At 38.1% G+C, this 25,246-nt stretch overlaps 1 protein-coding gene across 3 annotated transcripts in view; it reads left to right on the top strand.

Annotated features, from left to right (window-relative positions):
* PIK3C2A (phosphatidylinositol-4-phosphate 3-kinase catalytic subunit type 2 alpha) overlaps positions 1 to 25,246 on the top strand; it is a 51,400-nt gene continuing 26,154 nt past the window's right edge. The window contains exons 1-8 of one of the 3 annotated variants that reach the window (XM_027737213.2): positions 1 to 63; positions 11,216 to 12,384; positions 18,180 to 18,286; positions 19,967 to 20,124; positions 23,015 to 23,135; positions 23,875 to 23,986; positions 24,566 to 24,645; positions 24,750 to 24,813. In XM_027737213.2, the coding sequence (XP_027593014.1) occupies positions 11,296 to 12,384; positions 18,180 to 18,286; positions 19,967 to 20,124; positions 23,015 to 23,135; positions 23,875 to 23,986; positions 24,566 to 24,645; positions 24,750 to 24,813 (1,731 nt within the window). In that variant the 5' untranslated portion in view covers positions 1 to 63; positions 11,216 to 11,295. Of the gene's footprint in view, positions 64 to 11,215; positions 12,385 to 18,179; positions 18,287 to 19,966; positions 20,125 to 23,014; positions 23,136 to 23,874; positions 23,987 to 24,565; positions 24,646 to 24,749; positions 24,814 to 25,246 lie in introns of those variants that run through there. The other 2 variants (XM_039382446.1, XM_027737214.2) reach the window with 2 other exon arrangements.

A 25,246-nucleotide genomic window follows, 5' to 3' on the forward strand; every position in this document is an offset into this window, starting at 1 on the left:
GGGGAGCCGCCCGCAGCCTGGAGCGCTCCCGGCGGGAGCCGCGGGACCGGGGGAATGGCCGAGGTAGGCGCGGGCAGCCCCCGCCGCCGCGGGTCGGGCCGAGCCGGGGACTCCGCGCTGTCCCTGTCCCGCCCCGCCGCGCTCCGCTTTGCTCCCCGCGCCCCGTGCCCTGCGCCGCCCGCTCCCCTCGGGGGTCGCCCCGCCGGGACCCTTCGGCCTCGGGGCGCTCCCGCTGCCGGCCTGGGCTCGGCCCCGGCGGCGGCCGGAGCTGCCCGCGCTGCCGGGCGGCACCTGCGGGCGGCGGGGCCCGGGGGTTGCGGTCCCCGCACGGCCCGTCCCGTCCCCGCCGCTCGGGGTCTGTGCGGGCTCTGCCTGCGGGACGTGCTGCCAGCGGGGAACTGCGCGTCTGGAGAGGCGCCGCTCCGGGCGCGGAGCCGTGCGGGGGAACTGCCCGCGCCCCGCAGGTGCAGGAGGTGGTTTTTGGACCCGAGGTGAAGTCTCCGGGGTGCGGGGAGCTGTCACCGGCACGGGGCAGGGAGCTTGGGGAGGCTCGCCCTGCGTAGGGGGCACCTTGGCGGTCGCTGGAAGAACGCACCAGGTTTACATTTCCTTTTCTTCATCTCCTTGTTGGCTTTTGAGGGGGTTCGCTTGCCCCGAGTTGGTGCGTTACTGTGGTTTTAGAGAAGTTGGATGTTTACAAAGCTGATCCTTAAACAGCTCTGCTGTTTTCTCCGGGAGCTTTTCCGAATTACTAGTGATGGATGGAAGTGTGTGACTGGCTTACTGTTCTTGACTCGATCGAGTTTATTATTCTGCATCAACACAATAAAAACGGTATACCTGCACCTTTGTTAGCACAAGTAACCTCCCAGTCCAGCTATGCTGTTGTTGGGAAAAGGATGTGGCGTAAGATGCACTCAAAAGAAAAGAGTTTGGAAGAAAAAAAAGATGGTTTTCCTAGTCATTGTATTACTTATTACAAGTGTGATGCTAGAGCATAGCACAAACTGATTTGGGGTAGAGGAGAGTTGCAGAGGTTTTAAATAAGAACCTTGCGTGTTTAATGCAGATATCTTTCGAAACGGAACTGAAAATTCAAGAAAAAACGTGTGATGTTTGTACAAGATATTGTGCAATATTCGTTTAGAATATAATCTGTGTTCAGGAGTGGTAGTGGTGGATGATTTATGAAGAATCCAAAGGGGAAGCAGAAATGGGGCAGGGGAAATGAAATCAGACACACAAAAGTATTTTGTTAGTTGGCTTTGTCGTCTTTGAAGGCAATTGTGTCCTTCATTCCCCTGACACTGAGAGTGGGCCTGGAAAAAACTTTATTATGTATCTGGGAGAAAGAGAAGTTGCTTAAATTGAGATCACTTAAATTGGAGATCACTTAGCATATTTGTGGGAGGGGGGAAAAGGGACTATAATTGCCACCAAGTTCTGTTGTTTGTGTTTTGGGGTTGTGTTTTTTGTTCTAAAAGCAAGTTGAAGCAAAGCTAGTAAGAGAAAGTAGGCAGTGAAAGAAAGTTGCATAGAAGATAAAGGCACTGAGAGAAAACACAGAGAGACTGACAAATACTGGAAGTAAAGTGCCCTTTTGAGGACGGGACCACAAACTAGACAACTGATAGGTTATTTAGAGTCCCATCTTCTTAAATGATGTACTCTATTTGAATTTTCTTTTATGTTCAAATTTCCTTTACATTCTTTTACATCTCTTAAAGATGATTGTTTTTAAAAAATACATGGGAGATGTCAAAAAAGATTTAAAATTTTGACTGATTTAATAAAATAGATTTGCCCTTCTTGATTACAATGCAACAGTAATCCTGATTTAGATACTTGAGGTTCCTCTCTCCTTTGGGTAATTATTGTCATTGTTAAGAACTCAAACATAAATGTTCATCAGTATAGGTAATCAGTGTATTTAAATTGATTATTTAGTTATTTTTATCTGATTTGAGTAGCACTCTGTGTCATAACAAAGCTAATTGAATACCTTAAATAGAAAATGATGCACTTCAAAATGTCAAGTAAAAAAATATTTTCTGAATTTGCATTCCTTTGTTTCTTACTTCTCAAACTAAGTTGAAACTGATGATATTTCTTATCCAGTTCTGCTATTATATCTGCTGTGTAGCTGGAGAAACTTGGATTACATTGTTTTAGAAATAAAAATGCTGAGATGATGTTTTGGAGCTTTTTTTTTTTTTGTCGTGTTAGACTTTTATGTGGGATCAAAACCAGACCAGTATGGGATTATTTAGAAAAATGAATGCTAGATTTGAATTTTATTTGAGGAGGATTGTATATTGTTTGCCTTTAAACTCTTAAAGAATCTTAAGGCTGACTTATGGGAGCTTTAAAAATTGCAGTAAATTATTACTGGTAGGTAGGCCAGTGTAAGTATAATGCTAACATGACTAGAATTCATAAAATATAGTACATGTTTTAAGGTCAGCCTTAATGACATTCAGATGATGATGTTCCATTTTTTTATTTTAGAAGTATTGTCTTTTAGTGTTTACAGTCAGTGCAGAAATTACTTGGTATTTATTTATTTTTAGAATAGTACAACAAACTTAAAAATGAGGCAGTACAGCACAAATGCAAATTGTTTGCTTCGTGGAAGTGTAATTGTAAACATGTTGCTCCATTTTAAGCAGAAGATGTGGATGTGTGACTAATTACCAGAACCAGAGTTCAGTTTTTATCAACAGTGGTCAATAAAATCAGTCATCTAAAGAGCATCGTCCAGCCTCTTTGTAGGCGAGGAGGTCACGGTGAAGTCAGTTTCTGCAGAAGAATGATGAAGTTGTTTCCAGACATGGAAGGGAAGGAGGAAATGTTTCAAAGCGTTCCAGTAATGATAAACCTCACTCGAGCTATAGAAGTTTCAGAATAAAATGCTTTCCTCAAAGCTCACATTCAAAAAAAGCTATGAGAAATATTACTTTAATCTGTACCTTAGTCTGTACCTTAGAAATGCAACCTGACATTATTTCCTTAGATTAAGTTTAGTTTGTTCCAAGCGATGGTCACTTCTGAGTGCTTTCATAGAAGAGATTGAAATCGAGGGCAAAGGTGTGTTTGCATGTTTCATGTAACTTGTAATTTGAAGTTTACAAACAAACCATCACTTACAAAAACCCAGCCACAATTGGAAACTTGCAGTAGGTAGTGTATGAGGGCCTCATGGTATTTGTGCTGAGAGGATGTCGCTGGTTCCCGTCTGGAGATTGGTCAGTGCATGATGACCTAGAGTAAATAATTTAGCTTGTAGGTTTCGATATAGTAGTTGATATTTTTAGGAGGTGCATTTAGAACAGGTCATCAACAACTGATGTGATCTTCTGCTTAGATTGTAGTCACAGTGAAGAGCAGAGCATGGTGGCAGTGCTGAGTTATGAGGCGAGTGCTGAAGGTTTAGATGAGATCAGCATTCGGCTGGACAATTTGTGGATGAAAAAGTTCATCAGGAGTCTTAATCTTAGAGAAGTTACCTCAGGATTCAGGAAGTACTTGAGTGGCAAATCAGTGGGGACTAGAAGGGTATTTTGAGGAAGTGTCATTACATGCTTGTCTTGGTTTAGGTTTTTCCCATTTGCATTTCTGAAGCCACCCTTAGAGACAAGATAAGGATGAGATGAACCTTTGGTCTGGCAGGGTGTAGCCACCCTATTCAGCTTTCTACCTGTATTGTTAAAAAAAAAAACAAACAAAAACAAAACCCAAACAAAACCCTGTGATCATTGAATCAATACATGTAATAAGCATTTAGTATTTTCTAATGGATAAAGCAAAAAGGTACATGTGAATTGTGTGTTTGTTCTGTCAATTAATAATCAGCAATTCTGCTTCATAGTTCTGTGAATGTGAGGTTTGTTGACTAAGAAGCATCTGCTGGTTATAACTGAAACTTTGCAAGTTTCCTGCCTGAGGGGAAACTCATCTGCTGAAGCAAGTGGTGGAAATAATTTGGCTACTGCAGCAGAATCGCATTTGGTTAGACTGGTAGGGTGATACTAATACAGTGATACAGACTTAGGTGTCAATGTTTCGTCTCAGTGCGTGTTTTTGATTATGTTTGGTTGAAGGTGTGTACTATGCCCTGCTGCACAGGGAGTAAAATTGTGGTGGAGGGTTGTTTTCATCTCCCTGTGTTAACAGCCACTGTACCTTGCATCATGAACTTCCTGCAGATGGCTGCATTTTGAATGTTTTGTGACATCAGGAGGATATCTGCAGGGCTTACTTCAGGCATGTAACTTAAGAAAAAATGTGTTTTAACATGATCCTCTGTCTGTGCTGTAGAATGTTATAAACCTGTGTGAAAGGTGTTTGGGCATTGCTGCCTGGATAAAGCCCTGAGCACCCTTGTCACCTTCTCATAGCTGACCCTGCTTTGAGCAGGTAATGAAACTAGAGACCCCCACCGAGGCCCCTCCCAGTCTTAATTGTTCCATCAAAGTGATATTCCAGAATAAAGTTACTTTGCAAATCAGGGATTACAGCACTGATTTTTTAGCTGGGGAATCAAAATATTTGAATAGAAATGGAAGAATAGAAAAAACCAAAACACCTAAGCCAGTAGCTAACGTTGATTCTGTATGAAATATTTTGTGTTGTATGAGTGTTTTCAAGAACCCTTTGCAAAGAGGGGTTCGTGGGAAAAATAGGGAATAGGGTGACATGGAAAAAAGCGCAACTTCAGAGGTGTCTGTAAAGCAAGAGAACCAGTAAAAAGTTTGTAAAGCCAACTTTCAAAACACGGGGAGTGCAATTGAAAGTATTATTCTGTAAGGAGAAACATTGCAACAGAACTAGAATTCTTAGCCTTTGTCGAACAATGCTGGTAATAAGCTTGGCTGTAAGGCATGGGGAAAAAAAAATCTTGGCCCAGTACATCAGAATGAAACAGCCTGAGATGCCATCAGTTTGATTATTGCTTTTTTCTGGTACCTGCCTCAAGACAATACTGGGCAGGAACAGAATAGCAGGTGTGCTGCTAGAGAGCTGAGAACAGAATAGGGAGAAATATAGGGATGCAAAGGTTGATGAGTAGTTCTGCAGCTGATGGAACTGATGCCAAGTTTCCTGTTGATTTGTGTCTTCACAAATTGGCCTTAAGGACTTCTTACCACAGTTCAAGTATTTATAAAGATTATCCTGCTAATAAATCTACAGTGTCCAGTAATATGAGCACATGCTGCAGTTTTCTTCTAGCTGTGACACCCAGTGTTCTTGGCAGGGTCTGGCTGCTTGCTTTTATAAAACTTAGATGGAATTTAATTATCTTTAAGACCCCCATCTCTTTAACAGACTTAAATGAAATGGTGATTGGATTTAGAATTTGAGGGGAGGAGTATAACAGCACAAATATGCTGGATAGCTTGCAAACCTGGGGTGGCAAATCTGGATGTATCCACATCTACTGATGGAATGGCTTGCAGGGGCTAATGATGCAAATGCCTGGTTCCAGAAGGGGAAGAGTACTCTGTGGCAATGGAAAACACATGATCTGTAGGTAGCTGTGGCTGCCTACACTGAGGTTTGGCTGGAACATCATGACAGATGCTTGTTGGAACATTGACCAAAACCTCCAGATTCTACAGTTAAAAAGTATGCCATATAAAATAATGGTCCTCTGCACAGTGTCCTGCATGAAAATTGATTTCAGTAGAACACTTCATAAGCTTTTATAAGCACTGAAAGAGCAGGGGGTGTATTTTTCAAGGGATTTGCTGCTGATGTTGAAAGATCTTGAAGTTGGAGGCTTCCTGTTCTAGTGCTAGAAACATCCTATTCTTGCCTAGCCCTCAGGATTAGAGGTTTTGTGATGAAATTTCAAAATCAAAGTTGAGAAGCAGTTCCTGCTTTGGTATTTATGAGCTGAATGATTTGAGTAAAACAAATGAATTGAGTGTTGGTTCAGAGTTTGTGCCCAGTTAAAAATTGCACCTGTATTTAAGCTAGTGAAATTTAATTTGAAGGTTCTGTAGATGTGACATGAAACAAAATAGATTCAATCTTCTGGTTAACTGTCTTAATCTCATGTGTAAGGGGGCACTTTCTAATTTTTCTAAATGACTGGATTAAGGAAGCTACTAAGTTTTTAGTGGAAAGATAGCATGTTAGAACTATATAGCTTAAACACTGATCTTTTGGAAGTGCATGTGTACACATGATTGAGAAACTTCCAATTTAAATTTAGCAGTATTTTAAAAGAATAACAGCCTTACTTCAAGAAGTCATGTCATGAATATCTGTTCATTTTTTTTCTCTGTTTGTAGCAATTTGAGTGCATCTGGCAGAGAGGGCTTTTGAACATCAAAGTGCTTCTGATTTTTATTTTTTTTTCTTGCTAAGGAGTTTTCCTGCTGTGGTAAATGTCTCGCTATGAATTCCTTTGCAGATGGTTAGTACTTTCCACAGTATATTACTGCTGTCGTAGTTTGCTAAGTTTTCCCTGGTATCCCATAAAACTGCTGCTGTCTCTGGTATGCAGGCAAGATTTGTTAATTCTTAAGTTAGCTGTCATTCCATGTTAGGCAAATGCCTCAAATATTTTTATTTTTTTTGTAAGTAATGGCAAAATAACTTCAAAGTTACTGTGAAAATTGCACTTGTTTTGAGGAAGCTTTGGCTACTGTATGCCAGGGCATTACTTTATAAGGAATGCAGGAAATGGCCTGACTTGTTATCGTTGCTTCTGTATTTAGTGCTTGGACTCCAGGGAATTCATGTGCACTGATTTGTGATAACTATAAAGTACTTCTTGTGAATAAATTACCAAATAATATGTTCTGTTCTTGCATAGCACTAGAACAAATTATAAATAGAATATTACAAGCTATGGGGTTTTTTGAGGAGAAAATTGTGCAACTCATCTTAAGTAGAGAAGATGTTAACATGTACATGAGCATATGGTGAGATTACCTCTGCTTAAGGTAACAGGATTTATGTCTAACAAAGTCATCCCTGGATCATTAAGATAGGAAACTAATTTACATTTTGGGAGTCTTTGTCCTGGTAGAGGTGGAATGTCCTGTATTGGTTCCCCTGATGAAGTTTCTTACCACAAACCTATAAATTCATTATTGGGAAAAAAGTTCTTCCCAGTTCCATTTTATGTATTTGCTAAGTTAGTATATGGTTGTTTGTTTTTTTAATGTAAGCCACTGTAAGTGAAAATCTGGTTTGAAATTAATTACCATTCCATGTAGAGGTTTTGATCTGCAGGAGATGATTGGACATCTTGTAGTTTCTTGGTTCTTGATATTAATAAAGTTTTGTTGCTGCCTTTTTTTTAAGTGCATTTTACTCCTTTGAAATAACGAATGATGTGCAATACTCAAAGTTACATAGCAATACACAGGTACTTGAGTGATATAAAATTAACTTTAGACTCTAAACACATTTATTTAATATTGTCACCAATTTTTTGCTTTTATGGAAACTGCTAGGCTGGAGCCAAAGGGGTCTGCAAACTCATGTCTGATCACAACTGGTCAAATGGTTAAAGGAGAATTTGCTTGAAGTTAATGAAGTCTCACTGCAATAGGCAGATTATCCTTCATCTAGGCTGCAGATAAATTGGGTGGTTGAGATTTTAGACTTGCTTTTAAACAAAGCAGGCAGTATTGGTGAAGTATGGCAGCGTAAATGTGATGACTTCATACAAAGTATGAATGTGTCTGTTTAATTTCAAATTTAGGGGAGAAATATGTGGTGTAGCAGATTATAACAGAAATTCATAAGTGAGAAAACAATCTCTTCAATTGCTTCTAGCTTTCATTAAAAAAAAATGAAATGTTTCTTACATTCTTTGAGTGCTTGGCAAGAGTAGTGCTCTTGAAGGTGAATAGATTGGCAGCTGAAAACTGATTATTACTGTTACTTAAAATAGTGTGCAGCAGTTGAGATGAGAACAATCCTGACTCTGTAAGGATTACTGCTAGGTCTTCTGATGACCTTCACTTGTTGCAAACTTCTGCTGAGTTCCTGTGGCACGGTCAGTAATGGTTCAGGCTTCTGGAATTTGAACTGAAACACAGTCTTCTGAGTGAGAGGAGTTCCCTGCTGATAGATGGTCTTAATGGAATTTGCCCTTCTGTTTGCAAATATTGGAGAAGTTTAAATTCTACTCACTCTCTGCTTTGAACTTGGACGGCTACAAAGTGAGAGGTTCAAAGCGAAGCTGAACTTACATGAAAATGTTAACTGGTGAGGTGTAGTTAGCATTTAAAAGAAGGTCTATCGGTATTTTAATCATGCTTATGCCTAGGGAGGGAGCTTTTCTTCTTCTGATGTGTTGTGTGGATTTACTGCTTAAAACTGGCATGCAAATAGTTTTTGCCAAAAAACCTGCAGTCTACTTATAAAATGTGACAGAAATTTATACACTGATTTGATTCTAGAAATTTCCCAAGGACAGGACTTAAATACAGCAATCAAGTTAAGTATATGTATGCTGATGAGACTGTCTTGCAAAAATAAAAACTAAAATTCAATTTTTCAGATAACCACTAATAATAATCTTCTGTCTTGAATGCTGGAAGCCACTGACAGAAATACAGCACTGTTAATGTAAAATTGTAAAATAAACAAGCAGTTATTGAGAGATTGGGATTCTCTGGATGTTATGAATGAATGTGCTGTGATAGCTGTGCACCATGTTTCTGAGTGCTGAGGAATGTATGTTTATCTGCAGTTGTGACTTTGTGGAACAGTGACTCCTTGTGAGTAGGAGACTGCTTGGCAATATGGAGATCAAGGCTGTTGATTTCAGCACAAAAATAAGGCTTCCTAATTTTTTAGAGACCTGGTTTTTGTTGTTGTAATTATCAAGCAGCACCAGAATGCACTGATAATCTTCAGAGTTGTGGCCCAAACAGTTCTGAATAGTCTCAGAAAGTATGATCCTATTTTAGTTTTTTAAATAAAATTCAGATAAAAGTCCCACTGCTATTTAGAATCGTTAGGCAACAGCAAGACAATGAAAACTGCACTTACCTCATGCTGCTGCTTCTTGGAAAAACCAGATAGGAATTATTGAGAGGACTTCACAAGTCAGGGTGTCCTTGCATCTGAAAATTTGACGTAGCAATTTTAACCATCTGTAAGTTAATAAAGAGATTAAAGCCTGCTTGACTTTCTAGGCAGTCTGAGAAGTTGGTGTCAAGTATGTTAGACTTCTTGTTAGGATATTATCTGTGGCTAGTAGGCTTAGACCATCTACAAAATGTTCTGTATATCTTTAGGAGAAGGTTTAGTATGACTGCCCTGCTAACAGGAGCACAGTAAATAATTGAAGGCCACAGCTGTGCTATTAATGGGACCAGAGACCTGCACTATCTATAAAGGAACTCGGCAAAAGGGTTTGGGTTTTGTTTGGTTGTTTTTTTGGTTTTTTTAATTGATTCCCTGATTGGGTTAAACACTCAGCTCTGCAGATAGCCAGTAGAGAGAACTTCATCCTAAAGGCAATATTTATGGCTTAATGTTTGTCAAACTCTGCAGCTTAGTATATTGTTCAGAAAGAATCTGGTGTGTGCTTTTTTCTGTAGACTTAGTCTGTGTTGAACATTTATATAATTATCCTGTGGCATGGATACATACCTGTGACCTCCTAAGCTTCTCGTTAAGACTTTATGCCCCAAGACTTCACCTGTGTGATTTTCAGGGTTTTACTTTGTTAATCTGTCATTGTTTCAGTCTTTCTGGAGACACCCTCTTTGGTTTGAATCTTGTCTTGGTACCTGTAACATCATTTCTGTTTTAATTTTGCTTTGTGAAGGGTTTCACTTGACTATGTCTTCAGACTTAGCTGAAATGTGTAGAACCTCTTATAAACATGTCTGTCCTTCACACTATAAGCCATTGAAATGAAGCAGATAAAACAAAAACTTGGCCAGTCTTAAAGAATTTAGAGAATCTGTTGAGAATCTTGCTATCCATGTGGGGAATACAGAGAAATACCATCACTTTCTTTGAAGCACATATCTCTGATTTGATTCAGGGAGGGGAAAAAAAAAAACCCAGCCCAAAATCCAAACCCTTCTGATGGGTGTGAATACAAGGGATCATAAAGAGTTTAGAGTTATCTACATTATTTGCTGCAGAGAACTCTTAATTTGTAGATCATTGCATGACTTAAAACTCAGGATGATTTGCATCTGTAGGGCTCATCCAATTCAGTGAAACTGTGTTTTAATGAGGATTGCTGATTATGTAAGCCTCCTAGCAGAAACTCATTATTCTTGATTTTTATCTTGCTACTTGATATGCACACTAGCTGTTGCTGAAGACATCTCCTGGACTCAGCTCTGACCCAACTGTGTGCAAAAGCTGTAGAATAAAGCAGAAGTAACACTGAAAACCAACACAGTTCTTGTGGTTATCTCTTACAAGATTATTTTAATAAAGAGGCATAGATACTGTGGTGAATATGGGAAGTTTTATCGTAGTCCTAAGCACAAGACTGGAAATGTAGAAAGGTAAGATGTCATTTTCGTGGTGGTGGCCCTAAGCAAAAGTGACCTTTCAGAGTTTCTTCCTTTACCTAGTAGTGAATGACACTTCCTTAAGGGGCTGTTAAAGAGATTACTCAATGAGCAGCTGTACTTAAATAGTTCAGTTTGCTTGTCCAAGAAATAGCATTTCATAAGCATTATTTTTCTTGTTAAGAGGGTAAAGTACAATATTTTCCAAAGGAAGAGAGGTCCTTCAGTGTCATTATGACCATTATAATCATGGTACAGCAGTCTGAAAGGTCTGTTGTTTTTGTAATCTGTTGAAGTAAGCTGGAAGTCCTCTTGATAATGTGCTTTATCAATGCTAGATATTTGTATAGTCTTTAGAATGATTTCTACTTCCAAGATTGCACCTGTGTAATTGCTCAAATCTGAAAACCACTAGGTACCTGAAGGGGAGCTTCTCTGTTTTGGGTTGAGTGGTGCAAAAAGAAACCAAGTAATTATTAGTATTTACCAGTGAGTAGAGTAAGAAAAATAAATGGGTCTTGCATAATTCAAAGACTGTGGATTTATTTCTGTGGCTTCCTTTTAAGTTTGACACCCCCCAGACAAATAAAAATTGGTCTCTTGAAAATTTTATGTCCTGGGTTTCTGGAGGGCATATGCGGCCTTGTCAGTTGGTGATGTATGACATGATTTCTTCTCTACGTTTCTAATGTTTCATTTCCTTTTAGGTCTGCTAGATCTATTCTGAAGCCAAGAGTAGACAACCAGGGGAGTGTTGCTGCCTTAACTGGACATCTGCTCTTGCGGCATGGCCCAGATATCCAGCAGCAATGGGTTCAAACAGCGCTCGTCGCCTTCTCTGTCGGCCGCAAGGTCAAAAGACGTGGACAAAGAGGAGGCATTGCAGATGGAAGCTGAGGCGTTAGCCAAGATGCAGAAGGAAAGAGGTGTAGCTGGTAATAAACAAACCTTTCATTCTTTAAGCAGCCCCAGACAAAAAGCACAGCCTCATAACAAACAGGACCATGATCTCATGGTGTTTCCAGAGTCTGATGCCAAGAGCATGGAAGATAAACTAAGTACCATTGACATAGAGAAGCTTACACATGCTGAACTAGAGAAACTGCTGCTGGATGAAAATTTTGAATCTAGTAAAGTACCTACATTACCAGCAAGTCCTATTTTGAGCCCATCTTTGTCTTCGCAATTTTATCTTGGGCCTGCGGGTCAGAGGAGACAGTGGACACCTGGGATACCAGCACCTGTGACATGCACTTTACCTCCTATTTACACCTCAGCTTCTTACACAAAACAGACTGGTGTCTTTCACAACGGATTCCATCCAAGTATGTCGTCCTATCCCTCCAGAGAGCCTATTTATCTTGGTCTTCCAAGACAGTCACAATACATTTCATACCCATTGGCAGCTACCACACCTTTCCATCCACAAAGAAGCCTACCTATCTATCCTCCAGTACTCACACCAGAAATGGCAAAAGTATTTGACAAAATTGCAAGCACTTCAGAATTTCTGAAAAATGGGAAGTCGAGCACAGACCTGGAAATGACTGCTATAAAGTCTGCAGTTTCTAACCTGCCAGCCTCGGAAAGCTGTGGGGATGTTAGTAAATTTGACTGGTTAGATTTGGATCCCCTAAGTAAACCGAAAGTGGATAGTGTGGAGACTTTGAATAAAGCAGAGAATGATGGAGAGAGGGCTTCAACTATGACTGCTGAAGATCCATGGGAGGCCGTGCTGTTAGAAGAAAAGCTGTTAGTAAATTGTCACCTGGAAAGAAAAGTTAATGGGAAATCTTCTGGAGCAACAGTCACAAGGAGCCAGTCCTTAAACATGCGAACAACTCCACTTGCAAAGTCACAGGGCCAAACATCACAGGTATGTAAATTGGTATCTTTAAATTGCAGTACAGTAGTCAAGATTAATCACAATATTTAAAGACACTTTAAGGTCTGGGTTTGTTTTGTTACTTGGCTTGAGCAGTGTCCAAATACTGTGATCTTATGGCATATGTATTAGTGCTGTTCAGAAAATTGAACGTTACTACTGAATTATCTCCAAAATAACTCTGCCCTTGTGTAACATTTCCATGTTGACTGAGGAAATTGCTGTTTTTCAACACACTCCTATAAGAAATGGAAATAAGATTTAGAACAATTAAGTATTTAAATCCTATTGATAAATATTTAAATTTTATGAGTAGTTCACCTGATACTGCAAAATAAAAGGATGGTGAGTTAAGAACTGAAAATTTTATCTTGAGCAGCCTTTATTTTGATTTAAAAAAAAAAAAAAAACAAAATTTTTTTTTCCTTATATTTGAACCTTTCAGCATTTTTTTTGTTTTTATTTTATTTTAGAAAAGGTAGCATGGATAGGTGGCGTAGTCAAAGATCTTTTCTGCTTTCCTAGTGTCACTTGCAGCCTTTTACGGGACCACTTTGGTAGGCAGAAAGCTTTCCTTCTGTGCAAGAATGCTAGAGAACTTTTTGATTATACTGTCTTGGATGGTGGGATGCCTGTTGGGTCAGAAACACTGTACTTCTGTTCTGGAAGAAGGGAAACCATCTTTGTGTGATGTTACTTTTATCAGGCAGGGCAAAAAGGTGACTTCTGCTCTAGGATCAGGATCACTTCAATGAAATATTCAAGACAAAACTGTCAACAGGGGCTTTAGTTATGACACTCATATCTTTGGACATTGAGCAGATGCAGTTTGTGTCAAAACTAAAGTGTGTAGCAGGTGATCAATACTGTCACAATCTCATCTGGTTAATTATGCCCCCATAAGTGCATCCTGTTGTTTTCCAAGTCCAGTAAATGACTGTAGATTATTTAACTTTTCCTATATTTTTAAATTCTTTCTGTGATAATTCCATCATAAAACAAGACATTAGTCAGCTCACGAGAGAATACTTCTGGGGTTTTGTTTGGGTGTTTTTTTTGTAAAGAGTAGAAAGACTGAAAGAGAAGACTTCAGTGGAAGAGCCAGCACCCTGGCAAGGATGGTAATGGCAGAAAAAAATTGTACTTGTAGAGGCTGATTAGAGAGGGAGGAGTAAACTATTTGTTTGCCTTGGAGACTTTGGGTTGCAGCTGTTTTGAATCTTAGGTATTGTCTTTCTAGGTGTTTTTAATAGGCTAGGGACATGCCATAAAAAACCCAACCGTTATCAGTCAAGGATATTTTCCAAATTACTCCTTAATTCTTCCCTCCCCACCTCCAAAGTGGAGGAGGTTTTTCTCAGAAATACGAATATTTACTAGACTTTGGCCTAAAGGGCTGTCTGAGTTTCCACTGGAGTGAAATTTTTGGCCCCTTGTTTGAAGGATTTCCTGTTTTTTCTGGGTTAGTTGTCACTATCCTGGCAAAAGTTTAATAGGAGGCTCATAGAAAAGGACCAAAAAACCCCCCTAAACCCAAAAAAACCCTTTACTTCTGTTTTTATGGGATCACATTTTTAGCATTGCATATGTGTAGATCTTGGGTGTGACTTAATTTTGCTCCCCCTCCCCACCCCCCACAGTTGAACTGTGATATATTAACTCAGTTATTTCCTAGTATTTGGAAAGGCATGTAAATTTGGGCTCTATAGCAGTTTGCTTCTCGGTTTGCTATGTCATCTGGTGTTATGTTTGTCAGTTTTCCAGTGGTGTTTGGTTGGTTGTAATGCAGCTGCTGATGGTAGTAGCTGGACTGTATTGGATCAGTGTTTCTGAGGTGTTGTCTGTAGGAAGAAGTATTTGACTGTTGCTGAATGAAATCTGTTTTTATAAATTCCATTTTTTTTTTCAAGAATGCAGGTTTTAAAAGGGGCTCTCCTGTTCATAAGGTCCAGTCTCCTGCTATTTGCATGTCACATAGGAATTGGTTCATAAATGAAGCTCAAGCTCTGCCTTCACATGTGGTCTTTTTCCTCCTGCCACGTTTGATTTAAAGGCTGTTCTGGACCCTTACTGTCCTAATCAGTCATCTTATTTTCAGCAGAGTACATTTGTAACTAGCTCTTAGCAAATGTTCTTCTTTCAGGGTAGATCAGCAGGTATTTAAGATAAAAGAATCATTTTGATATTTACCTCAATGTGCTATAAAAGTGACTTTGTCAGCTTTCACTGCAAGCTTTGTGTGAGAGCTTCCCTTTTATGTCATGTTTTTTTGAAGATGGCTTATGAGAATTTTAGTTCTCTATGTGAGAGTATAGTGTGCCATGTGCCTTGTACAGCAGCATGAATAAATGCTCATTACAGGTAGGGACATCCTTCTCAATACACTTCTGTTGCATTTGCTTTATTCACCGTGGGATCACAACAGCCCATATCAGTCTTGTAGTCAATGAATCTGATTTTCTTAAGCCACCATCTCTTTCAAACAAGTTCTTAGGTTATGGCAGATTTCTGAAGTGAATGCCCATTTGAAGGTTTGAGATTTACTTTCCACTTTTTCTCCTCCAGTCTCTGATTCACAAGTTTTGGCACCAGACTCCAGTTCTAGTCTGTATTATGAGATTAGCTGATGATACAAGACTGTAAATTAGCATGGTCATTTCTGCTAAGTTATTAAAGAAGATAATTAATAGATTTAAAGATGAGTGTCTCAAATAGATATCTTTGCAACATAATCTGGCTCTTGTATCTTTTGCCTATCCCATGCTTCTACTTGCTCTTCAAGTTTAAATATTTTTCCACCTACTGTAGTAGGAAGCTGAGTTATGTAGCCCTTGTTCTTGGCAGCTCTCTTGTATTCTATCCAATTTACCCCAGGTATCTGTGTTCTTCAAAGTGTATTCTGAAGTCTTGCATCTTAACTGATCTGGATCATTCTCCCCCACCCTTTCTGAATAACTCGGTCTCACTGCCCCTTTAAACAAAACTATTAGTAAAAAATTCTGGTCATATATTTTGATTCTATCAAAATGTATGACTGCTTAGTCTCTGAATCAAGAGATTGCTTTGATCAAATAGAAGAATCTATTTGTATTGAGAATCATATTTGTTATGATACAATTGATGTATCTATTTGTATTTGAAGTATTCCCCTTTAAATACTTCAGTGTTTGTCACTCTTTCTGAAAGCAGAGGCAAAAGTCATAATTTTGTTGTATTTTATGTGCTGTGTTCTCTTCCTTTCCTTTCCACAGAGCTGAAGAGTCTTTTGAATTTATATACTTGTGGGATTTTATTTAACATGACTTTTGGTAAATTACTGGATTTTGGGTTTGCTTGTCATTGTTCAGAGTAATTGTATTTACAGACCTGTTCTATTTTTGCAGCCTGTGCTGATATGAACTATCTATCTTACTTGGCCTGAAGCCCTTTCTTACAAGTTATTTCCTGTTTGACTGATAGCTTTTGCACCTCTTAGACTGGCTCTTCTGGAAGTTAAAGAAATTAAAGTCCTTGTTGCTCAAAACCCATCTGAGTCTAGTGGATTTTAAATAGAATTCTTGGTTTTTCAGAGCTTGTCATCCTGAAATTGTTTTCCCAAAAATGATCAAAACTTAGTATTGAAATTCAACTAAAAAGCAAGGAGGTATTTAATGTTCTTATTTTTCTGCCAGGAGATATTGTCCATCGTTGCATATCTGTAGTAACATTAGGTTTCTCTCGTTAGCCAAACGTGACCCTGAGGTCACCCATGGGGAACAAAGCCTTTTTTTTCTTTGCTCATTAGATTAGAATTTATTGTTTACCCTGGCTAAACTTGCATGTGTTCACATGCCTTGCAGTTCCCCAGACTTCATTGAATTTAACAGCAGAACAGCCTGCAGATTTTGCTCTAAGTATTCAAAAGTGTCATATAGTGGCATGAAGTGGAGATGTTGCATCACTGGTATGACTTTAAGTATTCCTCTTCTGTAGTGCTTTTATGCTAGGGTTGCATAGTGCTTTGTGTACTTATTTGCAGTATTCTTTAAAAAGAGTTCCTCAGTAGAATTTAACATTTGTAATAGGCAGCTACTTGGTTTGAAATGACTGAGTTTTGTCTTGAGTGCCGACCAACAGTTAGTTGAACTTTTATTCAAAGTGTTTACCTTTCCCTTGGTCACCTTCCTGTTTCCTTGTGTGATTTTTTTGTATTGTTATTGTGTAATTGCTTAGAGAGTATGTGTACTAGATAGAGTTGCATGGGTTAGTCAACAAGTGTTGTGCAGTTGCCCTAAAGTATTTTTATGTGACAGAACTTGTCTGAGATGTTAGAATAGAAGAACCCTTTAAATTTAAGGTATTATACATGCTCGTGAAGCTCATTCCAGGTTTTGTGGCTTTACAGCTTCCTGCTCTAATTGCCCCCTTTGGTATTGCTAATCCCCAGTTATACAGAATTTATCCTTTTGACTGATCACTGTTCATGCAACGAATATTTTAGCTGAAATAACTAGGTTTAAATGCAATTCAAGAGGCAATTATAGGTTGTATCTCTTCCAAGTTTGTGTAACAAGTTAATTTGGAGGGAAAAAAGTGCTAAAAGGAAAAGACCTGACAGTCACTAGCTCTGCATGATTTAACCCCTTTTCTGAGACTGTCTAATTCAACTATGTTATGTGATATGCTCTAATGACATTAGTTGCCTAGCTGACTATTTTGGCTAATAATAAATAACCCACTTACTAGTTAAGTAATTAATCACTACTTCAAATATAAATAAGTTGTGATGATTTTTTAGAAAAATTATCATACAGTCTGCTTTGTTTTTGGAGTTGTGGTTGAATTAAAGGTTTCTATAAGCATTGTAGAAGCTTTGGGTGATGAAGGTAACTGATCAGAAGCCTTTATCCTCTGTGTGCAGTGACTCTGGGTTGGACATGAGCAAACTCTTCAACTTCTTCCAGGAAGTGTCTGGCTGGAGCTACATGAATCCTTTAGGCCAGTGGTGGCTGTTAGACTATGGACAACTGAGTTCCACCTCAACCCCACTGGTTATTCCACTGCTTTTTGTTCACTTCAGCAGTTCTGTGGCTGTGTTGTGAATTGGACCAGAAAAAGATACAGATTTAAAAACTGCTGCAGATCTCTGTTTGTGGTTTTGTTGGATTTTTAAAGTTTATTAGATTTTGTTGTTTGCAACTTCAGCTCTCTTTTAGCAGTTGTTTTTTAGATTGGATAATTTAAAGATTGTGGTTTGCAGCTTTGGGAGATGGTGGATGCCTGTGGCATAAAGGATAAAAACAGCAGTAAATTGATACCATGAGATTAGTCCTGAATTTCATGTTGTGAGTGCTACTTCCTTGCAGTGTGTAACTTCCTTCCAGTGTACAACTTGTATTTTCCTCCTTTGTAGGGAAAGGTAATCGTGGGAACAACTGGTTTGTAATGGCTCTTTCTGGAACTATACTGAAGGCTGAATTGGAGAAGTGGAGGAAAAACATTTGTCTGTCTTCCTCCTCTGGTTCAGCCAAATCTAGCCAAATTCTAATGCAACAGGTCTCTGCTGGGAGCTCAGGAACTGTTATGCTTGCAACTTAATCTTAACTGATAGTGGTGCTGTAAATAAATTACCTTCTGTCAAGGTCCAGTGAATCTTTACTTTTCAGCTTAGTGATTATATACATTTTTCTCTATATAGCAGTAGGCACAAAAATAACCTTAGACTTATGAAAATTTATTATCTACATGGGGCTTTGCTGGCTATAGAAATATGTTTGCAGCTGTTTAAATACTGTATTATCTTTGAGTTGCAGAAAGACAATGGGACCACTGGCATACTGACAGAAAATGTGCTTCTCCAAGCAATTGAAGGACAGAATCAAGAGCTGTCAGCTTTTTCTCAAGCAGTTATGAAGTAAGAAATTATCGAATACAAATAAGCTTTCAAAACGAAGAAAAAAAGCTAAATGACTCATTTTCACTTAGCTTGACAGGGATAGTCCTACATTTCTTTTTGCTTGATGAGGCAGATTTCAGTATGTGCCCTTTTTCCTTTTCTTATCCCAGTTTTTCCTGGTTTTGTCCTGTTTCGTTTAAGAATGCAACAAAATTGCCAAAACATTGAGTACTAAGGTTTTTGGATTATCGCATGGCCTCTTTATTATTTTGGTCTCATGACTTTCCTCTCACTTTTTCCCTTGTTTTTATAACACTTCTTTATCCTCAAACTATTTTTCTGTATTTTCTTCTGGCTATTTTTAATATAAATTTTTTTTGCATGAATTTAAAGTATTTTTTTTTCCTTCTTAGCTGATGCACCTCACTAAATCCTGGCTTTCCAACCCTTAAATGATTTCGTTTTTATTGCTTCCACAACTGGAATACTTTAACAAATAAAACCTTCAAACTTGTTGCTGCTTTGATCAGGTGGTGAAGTTCCTTAAAGGCCACACCAAAGAAGATGACAGAATGCTCCTTCTGTGGTTTTTTTTCTTACTGCCACAATTTAATGAGAGATTATTTTTTTTGCTTTCTTCCTGGAGAAGACAAACTAGGAGTCTTGCCTTTCTAACTTTCAAGATCAAAATCCAAGAAATAATGGAGGAAATAGAGATCTTTGAATCTGAAGGACAGCAGCTATTTATTAAAATGGGAATGTTTATAAAATCAAAAGCAAACGCCATAAAACCAATGAGAATTCATATACTTGTGAAACTTACTGATTAACAACATTAAGAAAAAGCTCATGTAAAATAGGCTTGTTGCAACAGTTTCTAGTTAAATCTAATTGTTGCCTTTTTTTTCAAGACCCAGTGCTTAAAATACTGATGGCTTTTGGACTGGACAATTCTTGCTAGAGGGTTTTGGGTATTTTTCCCGTTCTTGCTTTTGTTAGGAATCAAGATGATGAAATAAATGACCCTTATAGAGGAGTTCTGTTCTTAATGTCCCATAATACCACTTTAATGTTGATAAAAGTTTTGAGTTAAATTATTTTATCCATGTTAAATAGCAGAAAATAAAAAGCAGCTATCAAAGTACTGTCTATTCTCAAATAGGTGAATGTTTTATACTGTTTGTGTCCTGAATAAAAGCCATTCCCTTAACTAAGGCCTCTTTCTCAACTTCCACAACTTGGAATAACTACCTTCTGCGTAGCATCTAAATTCAGAATAGACTTCTAAAAATTGAAAGATGTGAAGATTTTTATTGTCTTTTCTACATAAAAGAAATTATTAGTTTCTAAAATTATTTTTTCGTAAATGATGTAAATTACATTTTTAAAAACTGTTTTAGAGCTTAGCTTCTTCAGAAGATGGATATATCCTGTAAGCATTGACCTGTTAAATATTTGAAGCTATGTGGAAAACCTGCCTAATTATAAGCTAGGATTTTTTCCTGTCTAACTACTACTTGTATAATTATTGTGGGCAGTGTTCTGTGGAGAGCAGAAAAATTAAATGGTGTTTTGTACATACAATTTAAGTAGAGAGCCAAAGGTAGTCTTTACCTGGCTTGTGGTTATTACCATGTTTTTTTGTTTTAGTCTTAGACTTCTCCATTGCAATGTTTCATATACTTTTTTTACTTTCAGATTGAGGACCAAGTTTCCTTACTCTAATCAGCAAACAAACCCAGGCTTTGTGCTGAGTCCAATCATGCTGCAAAGAAATATAAGTGGGGAGAGTGCCAGTATCAAGGTTTCCATAGAAATTGAAGAATTCCAGCAACCAGTAACTTTTACATGTGATGGTATGTTTCTGCTTTTTAAACTGGAGTTTGCTTGTTAAGACTTACAATGATGGCTTAAGACTGTACACTGAGCCTAGGCCAGTGGCTTTCACTTTTTCTAATCCCTGTGTCTCAGATGCATGGATTGTTTGTGGGAAATGTGGAAAAGGTAACTGAGGAAAGACCTAATTCTGGGTCAGTGCCTCCATTAGAAAATATGTAGAAGTTGACAAAGTGAAACATTTAGTTTAGAAAAGGAAAGTCAAGCAAACCAGAAGCACTATTCTATCCACAGCTGGATAGAATAAAACAGTTTTTCAAAACTTTGACCTACTTTATAGTAATTGAGGGGACGACGACACCAGGACTGGGATTCTTAATGTTCAATTTTTTATTTCAATACTCTTAACTTATTTTTAAATAAACTTCTGTAGCCCATCTAAAAATTCAGACGAATTGCTGCTGGAAAATAAGAATAGGCACTAAAACTATCTGTTATTTGACTTCAATATATACTTATGAACACAAACACTACAATAATACTGTCGTGATGTGCCGCAACCTGCTGTCCTGGTTTCGTGGGTAACCAGGAATATTGGTTTGGGGTGGACCTTTTAGGTTTCCCTTGTACATACATTCATATATTCTGTGCAGTCTTGACTTCATGGCATTTGTATTCAAGGCTGTAACTCTGCATGCTGTCAGCTTCTGGCAGTTTTTGGTGATAAAATATATGATAATAAATTACCTCAGGAGCAACCTCCTGACAGTGGATCTGCGCTGTGATGTTTGCTTGTCCTTTGGTTCTCGACCTGTAATGGTGTAGATGCTTTAGAGCTGGTTGTTCCCAAAAGATATGGAGTTGCTGTATTACTCATGTAAACTAACTGCTCTCTTGGGAAAGGAGCTCTCAATGCTTTCATCCTATATTGATTTGCTGGACCTTTTATTTATTCTGCTGTGATGTAATAATCTTTTGTTAAGAAATGAGGGAGATTGTAAGTATAGCCTAGGAAGGGTTTCTGCTCTTAATCCTTAAGATTATACTTTTCTAATATAACAGGCTTAATCCTTTCCTACAAAAGGCTTTGTTAGAGTAACTAAAATGTTAGGGCTTCAGCCCTTTATTTCTATTATTTTTCTAACTAGCTTGGAATGTGTTTTGAATTCTAACCCCACATATCTTATTCTTTGCGCTCTCTGTTCTCTTCCTTTTTTTCTGATGCTGAAACTTATCACAGTAGAACTACTTGTCTTCCATAGCTGATGAAAGATGGGTATGTGACTAGTAATAGGCATATTTAAAGTTATTCTCTACCTTTAATTCCTTCTGTTCTTGGTCAAATTATTGCATACCTTAGCATCCTGCTGCTTTGCTTTAGTATGCCTTTCAGTCTTGCTCAGAAGGAACTGCAGCCTTTCAGTGCTCTGACAGCTCAGTGTGTAGAAAGGACCAGGAGGGAAACAGATGAACTTTAGAGCTTATTTGGATTCATTTTGTAGTCATTTATTAGACTTTACGTAGAAGTACAAGTCTATCTGAGCAATCATCTTGTGTCAGCAAGAAATGAATGTCTTTGAAGTAGGGCAGGGAAAAGGTGGTACCATTATCTTTGTCTTACTTCCCTGGGCTTTCCGGGGCTGGCAGACCTTTGCCAATGCTTCCTGTGACTACAGCCCATAAACTATCATTGCATCTTTTTTCTCTTCAACTACCATGTTCTCTGCGGAAGGTATTACAGCAGGTTCACTCTAGATTAATAATAGGTTAAACAGTCTTAATGAGTTAAATCATGTTTCTGAATTCATACTTCCTTGCTCTTGAATTTCACAGTCATTTTTCATATGCTATCAGATACCTCTGTGCTTGTAATACCAAATCATTTGTTAATTGTATGAAGCACATGTGTTATCCTGTGGAAAATACTGTGGCATTACCACTGTGTGTCCACCATAGCAGTAATATTTCTTTCTAAAAAAAAAAAAAATTGAGAAAATTAGGAAAGTCCCTGGAGGGGAAAAAACCAATCTGAATTAAGTTGCTTTTATACAGTGTATTTTAGAGGATTTTGAGGCACTTAGTGATATTGTTTGTAAACGACTTACAGGAGATTGCTGGAAACTAGGGAGAGAGGGCTAGAGAGCATTTTGTATTTAATCATTTGTGTTATTAAAACATATCTGTGTATTTTTCATCAGTGACAGCTGGTGGGTGTGGAGGAATGGATTTGCGGTTTGACTGGGATTATTTCTTTTGCTCTGTAGTTGCTGGATAGAAGAGAAATTATCTTCAAAAAAAGCATTTGGAACATGATGTGAAAGTACTGGTAGCTAAGAGTTGCTTTTTGGAAAGGCTTGCTGATGCTGAGATCTGCTCTGTCCAAAGTGGAAACTGCACTAGACAAACAGAAAGGAAAAAGTAAAAAACACTTTCAGTAGGATTTGCCTCAGCTGCAGCTGATATGCAGTTCTTCCAAAGCAGAACAAATAGAAGAGTTCCACCTCCAGCTCTTCAGATAATGATTTTTAAACTTTAAGTGCCTCTGGGATCACTTACCTATTTGAAGTCCTTGCTAAATATGGCAAATTTATAATAATAATAAAAAAAAAGGCTATCTTCAGTCCTGCAGACTGTGTTTGTACTTCTGGTCAAGTGACTGCACTGTATCCTAATTTTAAAAAATTTATGGGCTTTTTATAATGACAGGCTAGTTTTATGGGATACCTTTCTTTGTGAGAAAAAAGTGAACATCTCAAACTATGACATTTAGGAGACAATAGAAGCATAAGAGTCTTTCCAGCAAATATAAAACCCAATTTCATTAAATAACTACAATTTGTGAGTGAATAATAGTTAGTATCACTCGCTATAGATTTATATTTAACTTTTAGATGTAATTTCTTTAAACAGTGAGTTCCCCTGTTGAGCTTATAATAATGCAGGCACTTTGCTGGGTGCATGATGACTTGAATGAAGTGGACATTGGCAGCTATATCCTGAAAGTCTGTGGCCAAGAAGAAGTTTTACAGAAGTAAGCAAACTCCTTTTCATTAATATTTAATTTCATGCTTTTTCATGACACAGTTACTGGAAAGTATATCTCTAGTGATTGTATGTATGAAGGCAGAAATCTTAAAAATGTAGAAGAGTCACTCTTTGCACAAAGACCAGAAGTCTTTTGAGTTGCTCTGGGATACATCGAAGTAGTTTCTCAACACCTTCCTAAAAATATGTTCTAATCTGCCATCTGTTGTGTTGAACACAAACAGAGCATATTTCAGATGCAGATTTTGAGAGCATTTCCATAGATGGATCTTGTAGTTTTCAGCTGCTCTTCAAATCCCAGCAACCAGGAAAAAAATCTACTGTTTTCTAATAATCTGGGGGTTTTGTGGTTTGTGGTTTTTTTGGTTGTTGGTTGGTTTGGTTTGATTTGGGGTTTTGGTTCTTTTAAAAAAGCAAAACAAAACAAAACAAAACCACAAAAAAACCAAAAACAAATGGTGGTTTACAAAACCCCATTAGTTTTCTGGGTTAGAATATTTGGTTTGTGTATTACTCACTGTAGGTAAGAGCCTTGGTAAAAATACAGGTGTCTGTAATAGTGTATCAAAACTTCTGCAGAAGTGAAAATCAGATCAAGTGTGGTGTGGGAGTTGATTGACCACTTCCTTACTTCGAGGCAACAGGTTGCCTTAAATATTTCATGTGAGATTTTTAAAAGGCACTGCGTATTTCTGTTGTGACTACAGCTTGCTTTTGTTTAACAGTAAGCACTGCATAGGAAGTCATGAATATATCCAGAACTGCCGGAAGTGGGACACAGAAATCAAACTGCAGCTCCTGACCCACAGTGCGATCTGCAGCGATCTGGCACGGACAGTAAGTACTTGCTAGTCTTCAGGAGGTTGGGAGTTTGCATCAGAGTTGGTGGATCTAAGGTGTAACCTTCTAGTGTTACTAACAAGTTAGTAGGTCTGCTTGGTGTTGGGAATTGTGTCCTGTCGTACTAAGAGGAAGTGAAATACATAACTGAATTTTCACAAGGCAGATAATACAAATATGGGTAATGTCACTTATATTAGACTAAGTATTATATCTGGAAAAAGTATGCAAACATTTGGACTAAACTTGAGGCCTGAAAGGGAAGCAACAAATTTCAGAGTTAACTAAAAGTTGAGAACAGTTTTTGAGTTTAATTAGATCTGTATCAGACCATCAAAGAGGAAGGAGGAATATTTGGTATCTGTGTAGTTATGCACTTGATGGCTGTCTCTTCCCTCTGTCCCTGTGTGTACACATATCATAGGCTATTAATTAGTTATTTCTTTTCCCCTTTGAAGAAATCACCTTATATCTTTCCCCTGCAACTCCACAGGTATTAGTAATTAAACTTCTAACACAGTATTACCAATTATAGAAAGGCAAGAACTGGACTTAAGATCTAATATTTTATTGCAGGAAGATGATGACAGAACACCCATTCATCTAACCAAACACCTCTACAAAGTAGAAAAGCCTTTCAGGGAACCTATTATAAGGTAATGTTTTGTGGTTATTTTAGTAACCAAGTGCAGATCACTGCTGAACTCCTGACCTATGTTCTCTTCTTGCTCTTGTGTTCAATGACTATTATTTCTTGCAGGCCTTCTATTGAAGAGCTTCTTGATGTGTATCATAAGCAAGTTAACATAGCTCTTAAGAATGAGGTAAGGTCACTGTAAATTATTGCTGAACCAAAAGAAGCATGAGAAAGTTCACTAGTAAGGTCGCTGGGAAAAAGACTTGCAGGTGTTCTTGGGAAAAATGAGATCTTGAGATCTGAACAAGCTGTCAAATGTGAATTTGGAATAATGGATTTTTAGATTTCTCTTCTTTTCTTGCAAACTAACTGTTACCTAATCATCACAATTAGAAATCTATCTTCCAAGTCCTGGGGTGAAAAACAGCCTTTTCCTGAAAAATGCTCGAAGAGATAAATTCAAGGGAAAAGGTCTGAATCGTAACTACAACCATGATAGATATATTTGGTAACAGATAAAAATCTCCACAATAATGAGCAGTAATAGCTGTGTACAATGGGAGTTATAACTGACGCATGTTTGAAACGTACACTTTGTGTATGTTTACACTTTGTGTAAA

The sequence above is a fragment of the Pipra filicauda genome, unplaced genomic scaffold, assembly GCF_003945595.2.
Source record: "Pipra filicauda isolate LSUMZ 115617 unplaced genomic scaffold, ASM394559v2 scaffold26_size5592650_pilon, whole genome shotgun sequence".
NCBI classification, from domain to species: domain Eukaryota; kingdom Metazoa; phylum Chordata; class Aves; order Passeriformes; family Pipridae; genus Pipra; species Pipra filicauda.